This window comes from Podarcis muralis, chromosome 10, assembly GCF_964188315.1.
Source record: "Podarcis muralis chromosome 10, rPodMur119.hap1.1, whole genome shotgun sequence".
Lineage (NCBI taxonomy): Eukaryota > Metazoa > Chordata > Lepidosauria > Squamata > Lacertidae > Podarcis > Podarcis muralis.
Genome location: NC_135664.1, coordinates 68,606,668 through 68,627,768, shown reverse-complemented (window position 1 = coordinate 68,627,768; position 21,101 = coordinate 68,606,668). Strand labels below are relative to the sequence as shown.

Below are 21,101 nucleotides of genomic sequence, written 5' to 3'. Positions count from 1 at the left end.
GCGGCGAAACCCGGAAGTAACCCTTTCCAGTACTTCCGGGTTGCCGCGAGACACAAGCTGAAAAAACGTAACATGAAGCAAACGTAACATGAGATATGACTGTAAGATTCTATCTTTCTTGCTGGGGGAGAGTTGTCTCCTGAGCCTATAATGTACCAACCCGGTCCGAAAACCCAGGAACCAAATTCCTGCTATAACTCCAACATGCTCGGGGTTTGACGTCTGACCGTTTGGGGGCAGTGGCGTAGCGTGGGTTGTCAGCACCCGGGGCAAGGCAAGTAATTTGCGCCCCCTAACCCGTGGATTTGCGCCCCCTAACCTATGGATTTGCGCCCCCTAACCTATGGATTTGCCCTAACCCCAGATGTTGCACCCGGTGCAGCCGGCCCCCCCCTGCACCCCCCACGCTACGCCACTGTTTGGGGGTCAGTGTGGGGGTTTTTCTTCCTTCCACCCCACCCTAATATCTCTCTCTCTCTCTCTCTCTCTCTCTCTCTCTCTCTGATTCAGCATGTTTTTGGTTCTCAGTTTGTTGATTCAAGTGACATTACCTCATTCTGGGGAAGGGATGTTAGTTTTAGATTCCTGCTAGTGTGGGAATTCGATTAGCTCAGATTGTCCAGGCCTGTTAAGTCTCGCCAAAGAATGTGCAATGCTTGAAAGGCCATAGAGGGGTGCAAAGTGGTTTTGGGGGGGAGGAAGGGGTGGGTGGAGGGTACCCCGTGAGGGAACCAGACTGGCCTCATCCAGTCGGCGCAATCCCAAAGGAAGCTTCAACAGCATTTATGTATGTGGCTACAGCAGCAAGGATTCTCTGTGCATAGAAATCGAAGGAGGGGACAAATCTGTTGATGAAAATCTTGGAATATGCAGAGGTGGCAGAATTTAAAACACTGATAAAAGAGACAAATTTAGAATCTTTTAAGGAAGACTGGAAACCCTCTCTAGGCTATTTCCCATACCTGAGGACCGCAGCAGTGTAAGAAAACAGCAGACTGTATTAAGCAAACATAGAATCATAGAGTTGGAAGAGACCACAAGGGCCATCGAGTCCAACCCCCTGCCAAGCAGGAAACACCATCAGAGCACTCCTGACATATGGTTGTCAAGCCTCTGCTTAAAGACCTCCAAAGACGGAGACTCCACCACACTCCTTGGCAGCAAATTCCACTGTCGAACAGCTCTTACTGTCAGGAAGTTCTTCCTAATGTTTAGGTGGAATCTTCTTTCTTGTAGTTTGGATCCATTGCTCCGTGTCCGCTTCTCTGGAGCAGCAGAAAACAACCTTTCTCCCTCCTCTATATGACATCCTTTTATATATTTGAACATGGCTATCATATCACCCCTTAACCTCCTCTTCTCCAGGCTAAACATGCCCGGCTCCCTTAGCCGTTCCTCATAAGGCATCGTTTCCAGGCCTTTGACCATTTTGGCTGCCCTCCTCTGGACCCGTTCCAGTTTGTCAGTGTCCTTCTTGAACTGTGGTGCCCAGAACTGGACACATGTTAGAGAGGACGAAATTAGACAAGAAGGAACCTTAAAATGCATCTGTATGTAATTTGGGTTAGAAAGATGGGTGTTGGCTGAGCGGGAAGTCACTAGTTTTGTTGCATTGGAATATACCGTATTTTCCCGTGTATAAGGACAGTGCTTTTTGCTAAGAAAAAATCAGGCAAAAATTGGGTGTCGTCTTATACACGGATAGTGAATGCAGGGGGGTGGAACGTGTGATTAATGGCGGCAGCAAGCAGGAGATTGGCAGCAGCGATTGGGCGGGAGATTGGTGGCTGCGGCAAGGCCTGCTGGCGATTGGCTGTGGCAATTGGGCAGGCGATTGGTGGCTGTGGCGAGGTGTGCGATTGGCAGTAGCTGTGGCAAGCGATCGGCAGTGGTGGTCAGGCGGGCGAGCGATTGGTGGAAGCGACCTCCCCCACCCCCACCCCAAAAAGCTAAACAACTTAATTTCTTAATTTTGGGTTAAAAAAAATAGGGGCCGTCTTATATATGGAGGCATCTTATACACGGGAAAATACGGCAATTGTCGAGTAACAAATGTAACTTTCATGTATGGAAAAATGAATAAAATGTTATTAAATAAAAAAGAGCAAAAATGCCCACTGTTCAGGAGAATCGTTTAAATAGTTGGTAGTAGCAATTCTGAGCATGCACAGAGTTCTTTCCCTCATAAATCAATGAGAGAGAGAGAGACCACACTCCCTTTCCCACCCCTTCCCCATCCTCAAACCCCCTCCCATCTCAGCCTGTCCTCTTCCAACCCCTTCTCCTTATCCTCACATTTTGTCCCTGAGCAGCTTTGTTTAAAATCCTAAATTTGCCACAGTGAGTCACTTCTGACTGTGGAAAGGGAAAGGGATATGATCTAGATTTTTTATTTTATTTTTTTGAGTGAGGGGAGGCAATGTTCAGGCGCAGCTCTGTTCTCTTGGAGACCTTGACCCCCTCCCCTTTAACAATCCATCTTAACAATGCCGTTCCACGCCCAGGGACCGTTCCTTCCTGTCTGGCAGGCCGTGGCGTCCTGTCCCCGTCCCTTAGCACCTCCAAAGAGTCTTTCTCCAAATATTTAGACAAAGGAGTGAACAATCCAGGACATCGATTTCCCCCTTCGGCCTTACCCACCCACCCAGGAAAAGAAAGGGAGAAAGAGCTTTGCTCTGCTTTCAGCTGCCTCAGCTGGGGAGGAAGGACACAGACATTTTGCCCACAGACGTAACTGCTACCACATAAAGTGAGCTCTGCATTTGCAAAGAAAAAAAATCAATCTTTTAGTGCGTTCCCACCTATCTTTTGCAACTCCAAGCTTCTTGACATTACATAGTTGCCTTGTTTGGTCCTGTTATCGGTGCCTTCTGAACACTTCTTTGTATAGCTACCCAGATAATTTTATGCGTATATTCATTTAAAAACTATTCATTTATCTATTTTTTTATTATGGTGGTACCTCAGGTTACAGACACCTCAGGTTACAGACGCTTCAGGTTTCAGACTCCGCTAACCCAGAAATAGTACCTCGGGTTAAGAACTTTGCTTCAGGGGGCCCCATTAGGTAAAGTGGTACCTCAGGTTAAGAATAGTTTCAGGTTAAGAACGGGCCTCCAGAATGAATTAAGTTCTTAACCCAAGGTACCACTGTATTCTGTTAAATCTGCTGTTTCATACACACACATATATATATAAATATAATGTATATGTGTGTATATATATAATGTATATGTGTATATATATATATATGTGTGTGTGTGTGTGTGTATATGTGTGTGTGTGTGTGTATATATATATGTGTGTGTGTGTGTGTGTGTGTGTGTGTGTACATTTTTATTGGGGGTTTTCTAACATATCATTTCCAACATAACTTCTTGTCGTATACAATATTTTAGACTTCCGTCAACACACCTCTGATGATTTTCTGTTCTTTATCACTTATTCTGCATTTCTTAATTTCTCTATTACGCTTAATTATCATTAACTAATAATTATCCTCATGGTCTTTCTTGCAACATTTCAAATAGTCATCCTTACAAAACTTCTTGCAATTCTACTAGCGGAATCCGTTCATTACAATTACTTTTCAAATAGTTCGTTTATTTACTCCAGTCTTCTAAGAATTTCTGGTCGCGCAGGTTTCGAATCCTTCCTGTTAATTTATCCAGTTCTTAATAGTCCATCAATTTCATCCGCCATTCTTCTTTCATCTTGCTTCCATTTTTGTGCCAATAATATTCTTGCTGCTGTCACTGCATATAAAAACAACTTACAATCCTGTCTATTAATATCATCTTAAATCTGTGAGAACAGGATGAGCCGTTATCCTTATCAAGCAGTCTCTTCTCATATTCTTATTAACTGAAGCTAAGTGATGCTGGTACAACCTTGTGGGTTAAGACTGCCGTTTTAATGTGTCTGGGACACGGGTGGCACTCTGGTCTAAACCACTGAGCCTCTTGGGCTTGCCGATCCGAAGGCTGGCGGTTTGAATCCCCACTGCAGAGTGAGCTCCTGTTGCTCTGTCCCAGCACCTGCCAACCTAGCAGTCCGAAAGCACACCAGCGCAAGTAGATAAATATGTCCCACTGCAGCAGGAAGGTAAACAGTGTTTCCGTGTACTCTGATATCCGTCACAGTGTCCTGTTGCACCAGAAGTGGTTTGGTCATGGTGGCCACATGACCTGGAAAGCTGTCTGTGGACAAACACCGGCTCCCTTGGCCGGTAGGCGAGATGAGCGCCACAACCCCATAGTCGCCTTTGACTGGACTTAACCATCCAGGGCTCCTTTACCTTTTTAATATGTCCAGATATTGTGCATCAAGAGCCAGTGTGGTGTAGTGGTTAAAAGCGGTGGACTCGTAATCTGGTGAACCGTGTTTGCTTCCCCGCTCCTCCACCTGCAGCTGCTGGGTGACCTTGGGCCAGTCACACTTCTCTGAAGTCTCTCAGCCCCACTCACCTCACAGAGTGTTTGTTGTGGGCGAAGAAGGGAAAGGAGAATGTTAGCCGCTTTGAGACTCCTGAAGGGGAGTGAAAGGTGGGATATCAAATCCAAACTCCTCCTCCTACTACTACTACTACTCTTCTTCTTCTTCTTCTTCTTCTTCTTCGGGGGTGAAGTCAAACCAGTGCGTCAGCAGTACCAAAATGGCCTCCCCGGGACGCAAACCTGGGCAGTGAGCATGGAGGTCCTGGGCTGCCCAGACAACAAGACCCCTTTCTAGGCCTGCCTGATGGGATCCAAAGATATTCCACAAGGCAGCGGAGGGTGAGGATCCGTTCTGACTTTACATGAAACAAGCATCCTTGAACCATTTCAGAACTGTAGCTTCCTTGAAGCCGGGCTGTTACCATGTGGACGGAGGAAGGGAGAGTCGGGTTTATTGTGATACTGAGTGGGGGTCCACGCCCTCTCTTGCATTCCTTTTTTAGGGGGCGGAAATGCGAGCTTTGCAGGGGTGGCAGAAAGCAGCCCCTCCCTCGTCCCGTGAGGAGACCCTGTGGGAGTTACTATTCCTGTCGGTCTCCCAGCTGCAGGCTTCAGATAAAGAATGGCAGGGGACCAGGTGGAGGGACGGAGGCCAAGCCTGGTCCGGCTCGTGGTTTTGAAAAGAGGCGGCTTTTGAACTCCTCGCTGCCTCCTGGACTAAGCAGCCTGAAGAACAAGGGGAGATATCGCTGGAAAACAGACCATGCACCCTGCCCAAGCTTTCCCCCCCTAGGGAGGTCACTTTGGTTCTGCTCAACACAGTGGTTAACACCCCTGGAGGCACACTCCATTGTCTCTCAATAATAATAATAATAATAATAATAATAATTTATTATTTGTACCCCGCCCTTCTGGCTGGGTCTCCCCAGCCACTCTGGGTGGCTTCCAACAAAGATTAAAAATACATTAAAATGTCTCACATTAAAAACTTCCCTGAACAGAGCTGCCTTCAGATGTCTTCTAAAGGTCAGGTAGTTTTTTATTTCCTTGACATCTGCTGGGAGGGTGTTCCACAGGGCAGGCGCCACCACCGAGAAGGCCCTCTGCCTGGTTCCCTGTAACTTCGCTTCTTGCCGTGAGGGGACATTAAGCTTTTAATGTTTGATGCATTACTATATTTTAATATTTTGTTGGAAGCCACCCAGAGTGACTGGGGAAGCCCAGCCAGATGGGCGGGGTATAGATAATAAATTGTTATTATTTTATTATTATTATTATAAACAAGTTTAGATGGATGCAATAATGGAATACTGAATGGTATAGTTTTTGTAAAATATGCAGGGATTTATGATATGTAAAATGAACCATGGAAAGAGAAGAAGGGAAGTCATTGATATCTTAAGGATGTAAAATGAGTATTTTAAATTGCAAAACACAAAATTTAATAAAAATTATATTTATATAAAAAAGAAAGGCTCACAGCATTAACATTGCGAGTCTTCTCATGCCATGCATTGGAAAGGAGGCTTTCCCATGACAACTAGAAGACTGAAGAGCTGCTACAGTCACTTGGAGGCTTCTCATCCCATTGATTCCCCGCCCCGGTTTCTGTGTGAACCCCACACTTTTCTCTCCTTTGAAGACTGTGATTGGCACTGCCCCTGTGTTAGGAAACGATTCCCACCAGGGTGGCAGCCGCCAGCAAGTTTGCCCTAGGTAAAGCCCTAACCGTGGCGAATTTTGTTCTTTCTTTCTACAGAACAGTTTGGAGAAGAGCGCCGCGAAAGAGGCTCTCTTGAATGTCCTCTGCAAAGCGGTGAAGCCCACCTTCAACCAGAGCCGGGATGGGTGTTTGGCAAGGCTGGCTTCCAAAGACGACCCCAAGTACTTGGCTGTCCTCGAGGTGGCTGTGTTGAGTAGGTACCACATGCGTCGTTGGGAGCCCCTAGGGCAGCCTTCGCCAACTTGGCGCCCTCCAGATGTGCTGGCTGCGGCCGATGGGAGCTGTGGTCCAGAGCATCTGGAGGGCACTGGGATGATGATGTTTTCCCGTGAGTAAGAACTAGGAACTTTCATACCTGTGCTCTGCTGCTCTGGTAGTTGCAGACCAGTCTAATAATAATAATAATTTGTTGTTGTTGTTGTTTAGTCGTTTAGTCGTGTCCGACTCTTTGTGACCCCATGGACCAGAGCAAGCCAGGCACTCCTGTCTTCACTGCCTCCCGCAGTTTGGTCAAACTCATGTTCATAGCTTCGAGAACACTGTCCAACCATCTCATCCTCTGTCCTCCCCTTCTCCTTGTGCCCTCCATCTTTCCCAACATCAGGGTCTTTTCCAGGGAGTCTTCTCTTCTCATGAGGTGGCCAAAGTATTGGAGCCTCAGCTTCAGGATCTGTCCTTCCAGTAAGCACTCAGGGCTGATTTTCCTTCAGAATGGAGAGGACTGATCTCCTTGCAGTCCATGGGACTCTCAAGAGTCTCCTCCAGCACCATAATTCAAAAGCATCCATTCTTTATGGCCCAGCTCTCACTTTATTATTTGTACCCCACCCATCTGGCTGGCTTTTCCCAGCCACTCTGGGCGGCTTCCAACAAAGGTTAAAAATACATTTAAATGTCACACATTAAAACTTCCCTGAACACGGCTGCCTTCAGATGTCTTCTAAATTTCAGGTAGTTTTTTATCGCTTTGACATCTGATGGGAGGGTGTTTCACAGGGCAGGCGCCACTACCGGGAAGGCCCTCTGCCTGGTTCCCTGTAGCCTCACTTCTCACAGTGAGGGAACCACCAGAAGGCCCTCGGCACTGGACCTCAGTGTCCAGGTGGAACAATGGGGGTGGAGACACTCCTTCAGGTATACTGGGCCATTTAGGGCTTTAAAGGTCAGCACCAACACTTTGAATTGTGCTCAGAAACGTACTGAGAGCCAATGTAGGTCTTTCAAGACAGGTGTTATGTGGTCTCAGAGGCTGCTCCCAGTCACCAGCCTACCTGCCGCATTCTGGATTAGTTGTAGTTTCCGGGTCACCTTCAAATGTAGACCCACGTAGAGCGCATTGCAGTAGTCCAAGAGGGAGATAACTAGAGCCTGCCCCACTCTGGCGAGACAGTCCGCGGGCAGGTAGGGTCTCATCCTGCGTACCAGATGGAGCTGGTAGACAGCCACCCTGGAGACAGAATTGACCTGCGCCTCCATGGACAGCTGTGAGTCCAAAATGACTCCCAGGCTTTGCACCTGGTCCTTCAGGGGCACAGTTACCCCATTCAGGACCAGGGAGTCCCCCACACCAGCCCACAGGAAACCTTTTGCCGTTGGACTCGAACCCGCAACCCCAAGATAAAAAGTCTCATGCTCTAACGACTGAGCCGAGTGTGTTGCTATTCCACACAGTTTTCTGCACCGCCTTAAAAAGGTTTCTTTTCTCCTCACCTTTTGTTTCCTTCCGTTAGCAAACTCTGCGGATAAGGAGCTGTTTGAGTCTTTGGCGGCGAAGATGGAAGAGCTGGAAAAGGTAAGGAGTATGTTTGAGGAAGTCCCATTCCTTCGGTTTGTCGCCTTTTCAGTCAGGCATCTTCAGATCTTTAGCTTGAAGTGTTGCTTGGCAACCGGCCGTCGCCAATTGGGGTTCAAGGACAGCCCTTCAAGGTGTGTAAGCATGAAGGGTGCTTTGCTGAGTGATTCTCTGAAGGAGGCAGGGAAGCAAAGCAGTTGCCCATATACGATACGATACGATAATTTTATTGTCATTGTTCCATACAGAACAACGAAATTGAAAAAATCTACATCAGACATTCAAAAACCAACAAGCCTGCTATCCCAGCCTGGTTAACCCCCTAAAAACTCTGATACCCCATTTTTAAATACAATATACTCCTTACACTGCGTTTAAAACCAAAATCACATTTGGATAGAAACTGTTTCTCAGGCGGCTAGTCTTAGTCTTTATAACCCTGTACCTTCTTCCAGAAGGCAGAAGCTGAAAGAGACCATTTCTGGGGTGCGCACTATCCTGCACTATCTCTGCACTTTCTTAAGACACCTGGAAGCCTATCTCTTGCCCCTCACAATATTATTTGTGAGGTGGTGCCCTTGGGGGGGGGGGGGCTGATTTAAGCCCTCTTAAATCAGCAGCAGAGAAACAGTGTGGCCTAGTGGTTAGAGTGTCGGACTAGGAAAGTGGTCAATGGAACGCTTTTCTATTTTATTTTTAAGGAATCCAAAGGTGATTTGGGAAACTGCAGGGCAGTTAGCTTAACGCATGTTCTGGGGAAACGAGTGGAAATCATGATTAAAGATAGAATTAGCAGGAACCGGTTTGGGCGAAGTAGACACGGCGGAGATTTGGCAAGGGCAAGTCAGCCGTGCCTCACTCGCCTTTCAGAGGGCAAAGGAAGTAGATGAATAGAGGTGGTCCAGTTGATGTTGTGTCCAGTTGACATGGAGGCAGTGTGGTGTAGTGGTTAGAGTGTTAGGCCTGGGAGACCTGGGTTCGAATCCCCACTCGCCCAGGAAGCTCACTGGGTGACCTTTGGCCGGTCATTGCCTCTTGGTCTAACCTACCTCACAGGGTCGTTCTGAGGATAAAATGGGGGGGGAGGGGGTCCTTGGAGAAAAAGGTGGGAATATGCAATTAATAAATAAAGCAAGTAACAGTTGAGCCAAGATGTCAGACATCCCCCAAGGGATAAGAAGGGAGGTTGAGGCCTCTTCGGAAATACAGAAGAGCCAAGGGGATTTAAACTTGGTGCTATATTTTTAGCCTAGTTTGTATTTAGAAATTGGGGGAGTTTAGAGGGAAACCCCTTCAAAAACGGGGCACATGAACCCTGAGTTTTGAGGGGACTGAATAGCAGAATTAGATGGGGGTCTAAGGGGTTGGGCAGATGAGTGGTCCTCGGCTAAGTTTTACTCAAGAGAAAGCCCTGTGAAGAGGGATTGCGGGTGGCGCTGTGGGTTAAACCACAGAGCCTAGGACTTGCCAGTCAGAAGGTCGGCGGTTCGAATCCCCGCGACAGGGTGAGCTCCTGTTGCTCGGTCCCTCCTGCCAACCTAGCAGTTCGAAAGCACGTCAAAGTGCAAGTAGATAAATAGGTACCGCTCCGGCGGGAAGGTAAACGGCATTTCCGTGCGCTGCTCTGCTTCGCCAGAAGTGGCGTAGTCATGCTGGCCACATGATCCGGAAGCTGTACGCCGGCTTCCTCGGCCAATAAAGCGAGATGAGCGCCGCAACCCCAGAGTCGGTCATGACTGGACCTAATCGTCAGGGGCCCCTTTACGTTTTTAAGCCCTGTGAAATTAATGGACCTAGCTCAGGCATGTTTGTCAGTTTCAGTGGGCCTACACTTGAGCAAAACTTAGTTGAATAACACCCAATGGTGCTTCTCCCCTCCTCTCCACACACACTTAAAAAGGAAAAAGAGCCTTATTTAATATGTTTGCATCCCAGTTTTCCTCCCAGAAGTGCAAAGCGCACCATGCAAGGCTCTCCCGCTCCAGTCATTTTGTCCTGCGGGGTTAGGCCGAGAGACAGTGCCTGGCCCCAGGTCACCAAGTGAGCTTCATGGCCGAGTGTTGATTTGAACACGGGTCTCCCCAAGTCCTAGTCCAATGATCTTCACTGCTGCACCCATTGCAACTGCTCGTACAGCAACCACAGCTGACTCTCTCCATCAAGTTTGCATTTCCTGGTCTGGGATGCCCTGGGAACAAGGCACATTCTGTCCCTTCCTGCTAGTCTAGGAAACGCAGCTGGCAGGGTGGAAAGCCTTGATGGGGTCATTGTGTGAGCAACCACAATGGAGCTTCTTTTTTTAAAAAAATGTGGTGAACACGGTAACCTCCCTTCAGTCATCTAATCTTCTAAGTCAGATGATCAGCTAGGTTTTTTATTTAATAATTTTAAAAAGTATTTTAATGGACAGGCCCCCGGTGTCTCCTGAAAGTAGTAAAATTCCACTCCCTCTGGGGAGTAACGCTCCTGAAAATTTTCTTTATTTATTATTATTGCATTTTTATGCTAACTTTCTCTCCAAGGAGCTCCAAGTGGTTCTCCCCCTCAGTGTCCAATTTAGGGCGGTGGTGACTGCACATAGGGTGCCAATCCAAGGAGGTGCAAAATAATCATCATCATCATCTCTCTAATACTTCAGAAATTAGAGTAAATGAGTTACAATTAAGTAAGAAAAACAGTAGCAACCAGGACAGGACAGATTCAGTAAAATAATAATAATAATAATAATAATAATAATAATAATAATAATAATAATAATAATGATGATGATGATGATGTTTAGTCGTTTAGTCGTGTCCGACTCTTCGTGACCCCATGGATCAGAACACGTCAGGCACTCCTGTCTTCCACTGCCTCCCGCAGTTTGGCCAAACTCATGTTTGTAGTTTCGAGAACACTGTCCCACCATCTCGTCCTCTGTCATCCCCTTTTCCTTGTGCCCTCAATCTTTCCCAACATCAGGGTCTCTCCCAGGGAGTCTTCTCTTCTCATGAGGTGGCCAAAGTATTGGAGCCTCAGCTTCAGGATCTGTCCTTCCAGTGAGCACTCAGGGCTGATTTCCTTCAGAATGGATACGTTTGATCTTCTTGCAGTCCATGGGACTCTCAATAATAATAATAATTTGTTATTTATACCCCGCCCATCTGGCTGAGTTTCCCCAGCCACTCTGGGCGGCTTCCAATCGAGTGTTAAAAACAATACAGCATTGTACTGTAAAAGAGGAGGGTCCCACAAAACGAAGATAACTGATGAGCGTTTGCAGCGCTCTTCCAGAGCAGTACGAGGAAGATGCTAAATGCACCAACGTGGAGTGGGCTTTTCATAATTTAGGGGTTGCCACAGAAAAAATCCTCTCCCAGGTCATTATCCCCCACGCTTCCAAGGGCAGGAACCACACACAGAGCCCCCCTGCCCACCTTAAGAAGGTCAGTAGCCATGCAGATGGCATTTCAGATATTGGGGGCTTAAGTCTTTTAGGGATTTAATCACCTTGAATTGGGCCGTGGGACAAAGTGGCCACCCGCGTAGGTGTTTTGAAACAGGGCTTTTGCTGTTTTGGAACCCTGGCCAGTAATTTGGCTGCGGCGTTTTGTGCCCGTTGACGTTTTCGGGTAAGTCTTCAAGGGCAGACCCACGTAGCTTGCATTGCAGTAGCCCAGCCAATGCCCCTCTCTCCGTGGCGACTCCTCTGCTCCCAGCCATTCACCCCCCTCTTCCTTTGACAGATTGGAGTGAAGAACATCACCCACGGCGGCAGGAGCAGGGACCCCGACATAGAGGACCGCTTCAGCATGCCTCTGATCATCACCATTGTCTGCATGGCTGCCTCTCTGCTACTTGGCGCCGCCATCTACGGCTGCTGCCACCAACGCCTCTCCCAAAGGAAGGACCAGGTAAACAGGCTTTTTGCATTTTGCGCCATCAAAATGGGCCTCGCAGGAGTTGTAGGGCCAAGCTTCACACACCCCGACCCTTGAGTTATCTGCTCTGAGCCAGGGTCATAGCTGTCAAGCGTCCCTTATTTGGTGGGACAGTCCCTTATCCCAGCGCCATGTCCCGCTGCTGTCCCTTATTGATGATGTCCCTTAAATAAGCTACTGAAGGTAATGGGGCCCTTTCTATGTCCAGCTGTCCTTTGTCAACAACAAATTGTTGCTGTTTTTTTGTGTTGAATATATGCTATATGGTAATTTATGGACCTAATAGGTATCTCAAGCCATTTGCACGCAACAAAATATGTATTTTATCAAAGTAATTGTTGATCCCTTATTTTGGCTGCTGATCCCTTATTTTCAAGGCTGCTGGTCCTTTATTTTCAAATCTGTAAATTGACAGCTATGGCCAGGGTCTCCCATATCCCACTTCATTTGCAGACATCGACAGTGCTCACCCTAACCCTCTGCATTGCAGAGTGTCAATTTCGGGTGTCGGTAGCCTATCTGCCACAATTCGCAATGCGTCAGTGAAACAAAACAGCTCAGGCCCCGTGCGCGCGGCAGCTCTTTCCAGTAGGTCTTGCCCCAATGGACAGGGGCGAGGACCAAAAGTCTCTGCCTTTCCAGAGTCGTCTCCTCACCTGGGTCTTTCCCAAGCAATCTGAGACTCCTGTGCTGTCAAACACAGCAGTTCTTTCCAAGAATATCAGGACAAAAGGAATGAGGAGGTGGAAGGGGAACCAAAACAGTTTTATCAACAAATAAACAGCAGGCATGCAAAGCATAAAATAAAACATACCGGACAGGGGCTACCCAATCTCCCCTTCAGCTGCCCGGACCCCCAGGTAGAGCAGCAGGAGAAAGACCCCGACCGTCGGTCTCCCAGCATCAGGTCCTTTGATCTGGGTAGAAGTTCTCCGGGCCTCTCCCACCTATGGCTTTTATAGCCTGCCTTGATGTCATCAAGTGCACTGGGCATTACTCATGATTAGCCCAGGACCCTGAGATGGAACTAATACAGAGTGGCTGAGAGTCTCCCACTACCTGCAGCCGGGCATCCAGCCAGCGCTTGCAACACAGAAGAACCCAAGAAACTCCCGACAGGTGGGTGAAACACAAGAATCAAACAGGGGGTGTTAAAGGGAAAGGGACATGCCACCTAATTCCTCGAAATACAATTGTCTTCCGCACTTCCACTACACTCATCGCTTTGTCTCTGCTCTGCACTCTTCATACCTCTTCTGGTCCTGGGAGACCAGGGAGAAGCTGAGCTGGTCATAGCAGGAGGGTAGACCCTCCTGGCATCTTCACCAGCCCTCTTCAGCTTCTAATTCTGATTCTGGACTTCTCTCTGCCACAGACTCTCCCTGCTCACTAAGCCCTGTTGCCTCGCCAGCTTCTGACACCTCGTCCTCCCAGCCTTCTCCCTCTGACCACTCATCGTTCCCCCCGCCACTCTGAGCCTTCTTCCCTTGGGGTTCCCCAGCTGCCGCCTGCTACCACTCCTCTGCATCCAGCAGGCGTTTGGACTAGGTGACCCCTGGGTCCCTTTGAACTCTGTGGTAAACTCTGTTGGATGCAGATGGCGCTGTGGTCTGAACCACTGAGCCTCTTGGGCTTGCCGGTCAGAAGGTTGGTGGTTCAAATCCGCACAACGGGGTGAGCAGGTGAGCTCCTGTTGCTCTGTCCCAGCTCCTGCCTATCTAGCAGCTCGAAAGCATGCCAGTGCAAGTAGATAAATAGGTACCACTGCAGCAGGAAGGCAAACAGTGTTTCTGTGCTTCCCTCATGGTGTCCCGTTGCGCCAGAAGCGGTTTAGTCATGCTGGCCACATGACCCGGGAAGCTGCCTGTGGATAAACACCAGCTCCCTTGGCCTGAAAGTGAGATGAGCGCCACAACCCCATAGTCACCTTTAATTGGACTTAACCATCCAGGGGACCTTTAACCTTTGTTGTTTAGTCATTTAATCGTGTCCAACTCTGGACCAGAGCATGCCAGGCACTCCTGTCTTCCACTGTCTCCCACAGTTTGGTCAAACTCATGTTGGTAGCTTCAAGAACACTGTCCAACCATCTCGTCCTCTGTCGTCCCCTTCTCCTTGTGCCCTCCATCTTTCCCAACATTAGGGTCTTTTCCAGGGAGCCTTCTCTTCTCATGAGGTGGTCAAAGGATTGGAGCCTCAGCTTCACGATCTGTCCTTCCAGTGAGCACTCAGGGCTGATTTCCTTCAGAATGGATAGGTTTGATCTTCTTGCAGTCCATGGGACTCTCAAGAGTCTCATCCAGCACCATAATTCAAAAGCATCCATTCTTCGGCGATCAGCCTTCTTTACGGTCCAGCTCTCACTTCCATACATCACTACTGGGAAAACCTTTACCTTACCGCAACTCTATGGTTTCAGCTTTTTTCAGTCCCTGTTCATATGTCTCCTATCCAAACCCCCCGGTCCCTGCCTTACAGCAGCGCCTGACCGAGGAACTTCAGACGATGGAGAACGGTTACCACGACAACCCGACCCTGGAGGTGATGGAGACCTCCTCGGAGATGCAGGAGAAGAAGGTCAACCTGAACGGGGAGCTTGGAGACAGCTGGATCGTCCCCATGGACAGCCTAACGAAAGAGGATCTGGAGGACGAAGAGGACACGCATTTATAATTGTTTGGGGCTTTTTGTTTCGTTTTTTAAAGAGTGAACGAACTTTGTGCTAAGCGAAAATTTCGAAAACTCAAAACTTGCAGCCACAAGTGCCGACATGCAGAAGAGGCCTCGCGGTTATTGGGCGAGAGGATTTGTCAAGGGGGCATCTGCCGTGGCCAAATCCTTTTTGTTTTGTTGGTTTGGTTTTGTTTTCTAAAATCCCATTAGCTTTCTAAGCAAATTCTATGTGTTGGTGTGTGTGTATATGTGTACATATATATATATTTTTAATGACTGTGCCTCCTATTTAAGTGTTGAGCAGGGCAGACAGGAGATTCTCCCGCTCCCTTCCCCCTCTGGATGCCAAGGGACCATGAGAGCAAGGCTGGATGTGATGCTCATTTTAACAGGAGCCAAGCTTCTAGTCACCATGGCTGCAGAGAACAAGGTGGGAGCGCCTGTTCAGAGGACTGAGTTGGAGCTTAACTTCTGCTGTTTGCAGGCAGCTTTGCAAGGCATCGCTCCCTCACGGTTAGCGGCCGCAGGGGGGCGCATTATGCAAAAACTCAACCAGATATGCAAAACCTGAGGTGCATTGGGCTCCTGCGTACAGGAGACTCTGAATATTGGCAACAGGGCACAGCTAAAAAAGGCTGTCTCTACCTGCCCCACCCCAGGTCGTCCTATCACTCCACTTGTTTTCTCCACGCATTAAAAAACATTCTCCCGATCTTCGTAGGTCAGGATCAGGCCATTAACTAGCCCGTTCCAGTACGTAAGCATTTTGCAACAGCTGGCACCTGCAGTGAATCTGTGCCAGCCATGCAAGGAGGATTCAGGTTTTTTTGCATTCTTCCTGTAGAATGCAAATTTGGGACCGGGGTTTTTGTGTGTGTAAGAATGAAGCACCGCAAAACCCAAACGGGCTACGACTGGAGCATTAGCCCAGCGGCACAACTTCAGATTTCAGGAGAGAGATTTGTATGCAGGAACATAGGAGCTGCCTTATACTTGACTAGAAGACACTGGGCTCATCTAGCTCAATACTGTTCTACACTGGCCGGCAGTGATTCTCCAGGGTTTGACCAGTTTTACCTGGAGATGTCGGGGCATCGCACCTGGGACGTTCTGCATGCAGAGCAGATGTCCCACCGCTAAGCTGTGGGCCGTCGCCTTGTACATGGGAGCAAGGCAAGGCTCGCAGCAAGGTTTATAGGCCCACTTTGAAAACTGTTCCAAGACTAAATATCAAAAAGAGAAAAAGAGGGGAGGATGTAATATGCATTGAGCTAAAGGGATCAGCATTAATCTGCGCACTTCCCCTTCCAAGAGCATCTCATGTTTTTCTTCTTAATAATAGCTATAGCAATATTTAGTCAATGCAAGTTGAAACAGCCACCCGTTGCTTTTATCGAAAGAGAAGGTGGAGGGTTTTGTGCCTTTGACATGCATGGTTGATCCATAAACCCATTTAATGGTGCAATTTAGGGTGTAAAGCTACTGAGTGAGCTAACGTGCATGTGCAATAGGGGATCTTAGCTGTGGGGGTCTGAAACAGTGGAACGTTTGCAAAGGGAAGCTTGTATCTCTGTGGAAAGGGAATTTGATGATGGCCCAAAGCCTTTCATGCTCCCAAATTTGCCCTTTTTTAAAAAAAAAATCCCACATTGTTCTTGTCATGCTTTGGAAAGCATGACCTTTCCAAAGCGTCGATTAATTTAAGCCTAGTTATTGGATTTCACAATCATCGAATGAGATGCTCTTATGGACTTTACACAAATCGCCGTGGGCGGAAGGAACCAACCCTACAACTGTTCTGAACCCATCGCAAGTCCCTTCTTCGTCCCCTTGCACATTTGATACGGGAAAGTTGTTGAGAACATCTCATCATGCTTTTCGAGATAAGTTATAGGAACGGAAACGGCTAAAAAAAAAATGAGACCCTGTCCTAGTCCTATTCAGAAGACAAAGATTAAGAATGAGATAAAACATGCCTTAAGTCCCATTAATAAAAGACAATGTGATGGCTTTTGATGAATCTGGCCCTTTGTCTTCCCTCAGCTGTGGGACCTCTGAGGAGAGACAATGGGAAGATGGGTGGATCCTTCGATATTTCCTTCCCTCCCTCTTTTTTAAAAGCAGATTTATGACAGCTATTTGGATTGTATCTTAGGTCAAATATAACTTTGGAGCCCGCCGTCAAAAATCGGTAGGTTCCTAATCCATTTGAACAGGAACTCCCAACTCCCAAACATTGGCAAAGCCATTCTCTGGGCAGGAGATGTAAATTTAGAGGCTGTAAATTTAGAGTCTCTTACTGGCCCGGCTTGAGTTCGGCGCAGGAGGAAGGAAGCGTTCAAATGTCAGAGTGCTCAGTCCTTGCATCTTCCTGTATCAGCCCAGGGAGATTCCAGGAAAAAGGGGATTCTAGCAGCTCCTATTAAATACCTTGCCTTTGCAGAAAAGATCAGCGTAACATTTTCCTATCTTCATTGATAAATACTAGAGTGACTGTGTGTGGCTGTGCCACACGGATTTTTTATTTTTAAAGAAACTATTTCTGGCATTCTGCTATAGCCATAAGAAAATTAATGTTGTCTTGTAGGCTCACACCAAGGTCTCTTCTTAAGAGACTGGCAACTGGAAGCTTTGAGGGGACCAAATATGGCAATACGTCCCCTTATCCCAATCTCTGCCTCCATCACTCACCCACCCCTCCCGTTCCAAGGTAAGGGCTTCTGAGACCCTTGTTTCTTAGTGCATGGCTGCTAGTGGATGGAGATGAACCTGTTCTCTTCAGCCAGGTGTGTCAAGAGGTATAATAATAATAATTTATTGTTTATACCCCGCCCATCTGGCTGGGTTTCCCCAGCCACTCTGGGCAGCTTCCAACACAATATTAAAATACACTAAGGCCTCAAACATTAAAAGCTTCCCTAAACAGGGCTGCCTTCAAATGTCGTCAAAAAGTCTGGTAGTAGTTGTTCTCTTTGACATCTGGTGGGAGGGCGTTCCACAGGGCGGGTGCCACTACCGAGAAGGCCCTCTGCCTGGTTCCCTGTAACCTCACTTCTCGCAGTGAGGGAACCGCCAGAAGGCCCTCGGAGCTGGACCTCAGTGTTCGGGTAGAACGATGGGGGTGGAGACGCTCCTTCAGATATACTGGACCGAGGTAGTGATGGCATGGGGGAGATCGGAGTGTAATTCTGCGCAGCTCAGATCTTTCAAGTGGGTACCTCGAGGTGTTGCTGGACTACAACTCCCATCATCCCTTGCAGGCTGGGGTTGATGGGAGCTGGAGTCCAGTAGAAGTGCCACTGGTTTATCTCCTAGCTGGCGCTGGAACCCGACTTGTCTCGAGAGACAATGGAGTGCGCTTCCGGGGGGTGAAGTCAAACCGCTGTGTTAGCCGCACCAAAATGACCTCTCTGGGACGCAAACCTGCGCAGTGTGCATGGAGGTCAAGGACTACCCAGACGACAAGACGCCCATTCTCAGCTTGGCTGGTGTGGTCCAAACGTCACAGAAATTAGAATTGTAGTGTTTTTTGGGGGGGGGGAGGACCAAGGGTCATCTAGTCCACCACCCCCAGCAATAAAAGGTGCAGCAATAAAACAGCTCGCACATTTGCACAGCAGAGCAGGATTTGTTATAGTTTCACACTGGATGCGTTGAGATTCCTGTATTGCCCAGGGTTGCACTCTTGATTTCATGAGTCTCCATCCTTGCCTTCCGATTGTATTATGTGCCTTGGGAGCAGCTGTGGTGCACATTAAGGGCAAAGGGCTCCACCAAAGGACAAAGGGCACTTTGCTATTGTCACCATGGAAACGGAGGGCGTTAGAGAGTCCTTTGCCTGTTTGTCAGATCTGCAGAGTAAGTCAAGAGATCAGGGGTTGCCTTACAAGCCTTCTTTTTAATATAATGTAGAGCAGACCTATTCGGACGAGCAAAAATATGCACTTCTTTCTGATATTGGGTCAGGGGGACAAAATACAAAAGTATTGCAAATAGATTTTTCCCCCAGTTACTAGTCTGTGGAGATATAAGACAATCTGAAGGGGACGGGGGGGGGGGGCAGGAAAACAGACTTTCTTGCAACTTCCCCAATTTTCTTCCTCTACAACTAGACTATCAACAATTCAGTCCCAAAAAAAGTTAGATCGGGTTATTTGGTTATGTTAGTTGCTCTGCTCCAGCTATTTTTCAGGTGTGCTGTTACTCGAAAGGGATAGGAGGGTGCTTTAATGTGTTGCAATGGAGACCGAGATTGCAAAAATAAGTTACACACACAGACACGGTTCATGCAAATGAAAGATGTGAACTTCTGGTTAAGACAAGGACCCAAAAGCAGCTGCAAAGTTTAAATTTTGAGAATACTAATTACCCCTTCAACATGGCACTACGAAGGTACTAGCAACTTGGGAACACTGCTAGGTCCTCCAATTGCCCAGTTTGTTTGTTTTTTTATTGCTGCTACTGCAATTTACTATTTTTTGTTAAATCGTACTTTCTGGTGTACGAGAGGCTCCAGGATTCTGATGTCGTTATGATTTAAAACCACACGGCGAAGCAGGTTGAGGGCAGAGAGGAGGTGTGAAGATGTGTAATATCTATGTTATTGATATGTTTGTAATGACAGAAAAGAATGTTAATAAAAATTTATTTTTTAAAAAAGTGGGGGGGGGGGGGAGAAGGCAGAGCCGCCCCCAGATTTGACACCGAGTCTCCCACATCCAGAGCCAATGTGTTTTCAACTGTACCCTGCGGGTCCTCGATGCAAGTTTTCGTTTGCGAATGGACTGCAATGTGCGCCTACCCCTTTTGATTGTGATAATGCGTCTGAATGCTACTTTTTATGCACTGTGCAGCTTCCTCAGCGCACACTTAACTGCGCTGAAACAGGAGTCTGATATACACTGGGATTTTAACAGAGGAACTGGATTGTAAAGATTATCGTTGCATTTTCCTACAAAGTATATTTTGAAGACACCACTTATTTCTGTCAATAAAAGTTTCTTTTGTGAAGGGCTGGTGGCCCCTCTTTTTCTTTCCCCCCCACGGTCACACGAGTTGGCGGGGTTGGGAAATCTTACGACTTTCTCACGTTGCAAAATCTCTCTTCCAGTTTCTAAACTTGCCCGATTAAACTGGTTTATATCTGCGTCTCAAAACTGGGAAGTGCAATGTCTGGAAATGAAAGATTCCTTTTATAAGGGGTGGAGGGAACATAATTTACATGTGGGCAAGGACGTGTGGTTACAAAAAGGGGCCTGATATGCAAAGATAAAATTTCTACCCCATGGCTGCACCTATTTTTGCTTCCCTCTCCCCACCACTGACCAGTGGCCCCTAGCACATAATCTAGAAGTCAATGTGGCCCTCAGCCTGAGAAAGGTTCTCATCCAGTCATTTCAATGGATCCACACTCAAGTGACTTTTAACACTGGACAGCAGTCGCTGCAAGAGGAGAGCCGACTGGATGGATTTGTGATACATTCACATATTGAAATACTTTATTGTCATTTGTACAACTTGTATACAGTGAGATTACACGAGCACCACCACCCCACTCAGCTCTCTTAATCTGAATTCCCCTCGTTTACTGATGCACACCCACCAAACCCAAAAGTCAGTTGCCCTGTTGTTATCTTTTCATTCAGCAGCCTAACAGCCCACGGATAGAAGCTGTTCTTTACCCTGTTGGCGCGACTAATCATGCTTCTATATCTTCTGCCCGAGGGCAGGAGATCAAGAAAGTGCCGGCCAGGGTGTGAATCATCCCTGAGAATTTCCCTCACTCTCCTGAGGCAACATTCTTCCGCTATTTCATCCAGCGGATTCACGGGACAGCCCATAATATCTCGTGCTGTATTCACCACCCTCTGTAGGCACTTCCTATCAGTTGATTTCAAATCAGCATACCACACCGTGATGCAGTATGAAAGGACACTTTCTATTGTGGACTGGTAGAAGGAGATCATCAAATGTTGACTGACATAGTTCTTTTCCAATACTCTGAGGAGATGGAGTCTCTGTTGGGCTTTCTTAACCACCTGGGTTGTATTTATTTTCCAAGTAAGGTCTTCACTGATAGGAATTTAAAGGATGAGACTCTCTCCACACAGCCACAGTGGGGCTAGTTCTCCTCTCTTCCTCTGAAATCAAGGTCCGTGTTTTAAATCTCGCTAGGTAACTAAGCAGCAAAACCAAAATTTCTACCGAAGCACTGCAAGAAGTGATTCCCGTGACAAGATGGGCATTGATTTTCGTTTTTATTAAGAAAAAAAAATGAACAAAATACATTCTCTCTCCGTATATACATTACATACAGCATAATTCTACATTGGTAAATGCTCTCATATCATTCCAAAGCAATCCTTAATACTTCAACCTGGGGTCACAACCATTTTCCTTATGCCGAGATAGGAGGAGGGAGGACGGGGAGAGAACACGAGGGGAAATTTATACTGCAGGCTGAGAAAATGGGGAGGAAGTATCTGAGAACAGCCAACAGCAGTGAGCACAGTATATGACACAACTCAGCTCCAAAAATCCCACCCTCCCCTGAAGAC

General features: G+C 47.4%; 1 protein-coding gene across 2 annotated transcripts in view; it reads left to right on the top strand.

The window, feature by feature from the left end:
• The window catches only part of PODXL (podocalyxin like), a 78,751-nt gene extending 59,197 nt beyond the window's left edge, over positions 1-19,554 (top strand). Inside the window, exons 5-8 of one of the 2 annotated variants that reach the window (XM_077935355.1) lie at positions 6,196-6,352; positions 7,890-7,951; positions 11,677-11,844; positions 14,353-19,554. In XM_077935355.1, the coding sequence (XP_077791481.1) occupies positions 6,196-6,352; positions 7,890-7,951; positions 11,677-11,844; positions 14,353-14,544 (579 nt within the window). In that variant the 3' untranslated portion in view covers positions 14,545-19,554. Of the gene's footprint in view, positions 1-6,195; positions 6,353-7,889; positions 7,952-11,676; positions 11,845-14,349 lie in introns of both variants that reach the window. The other variant, XM_028745733.2, reaches the window with a different exon arrangement.
• The last annotated feature ends 1,547 nt before the right edge of the window (positions 19,555-21,101 follow it).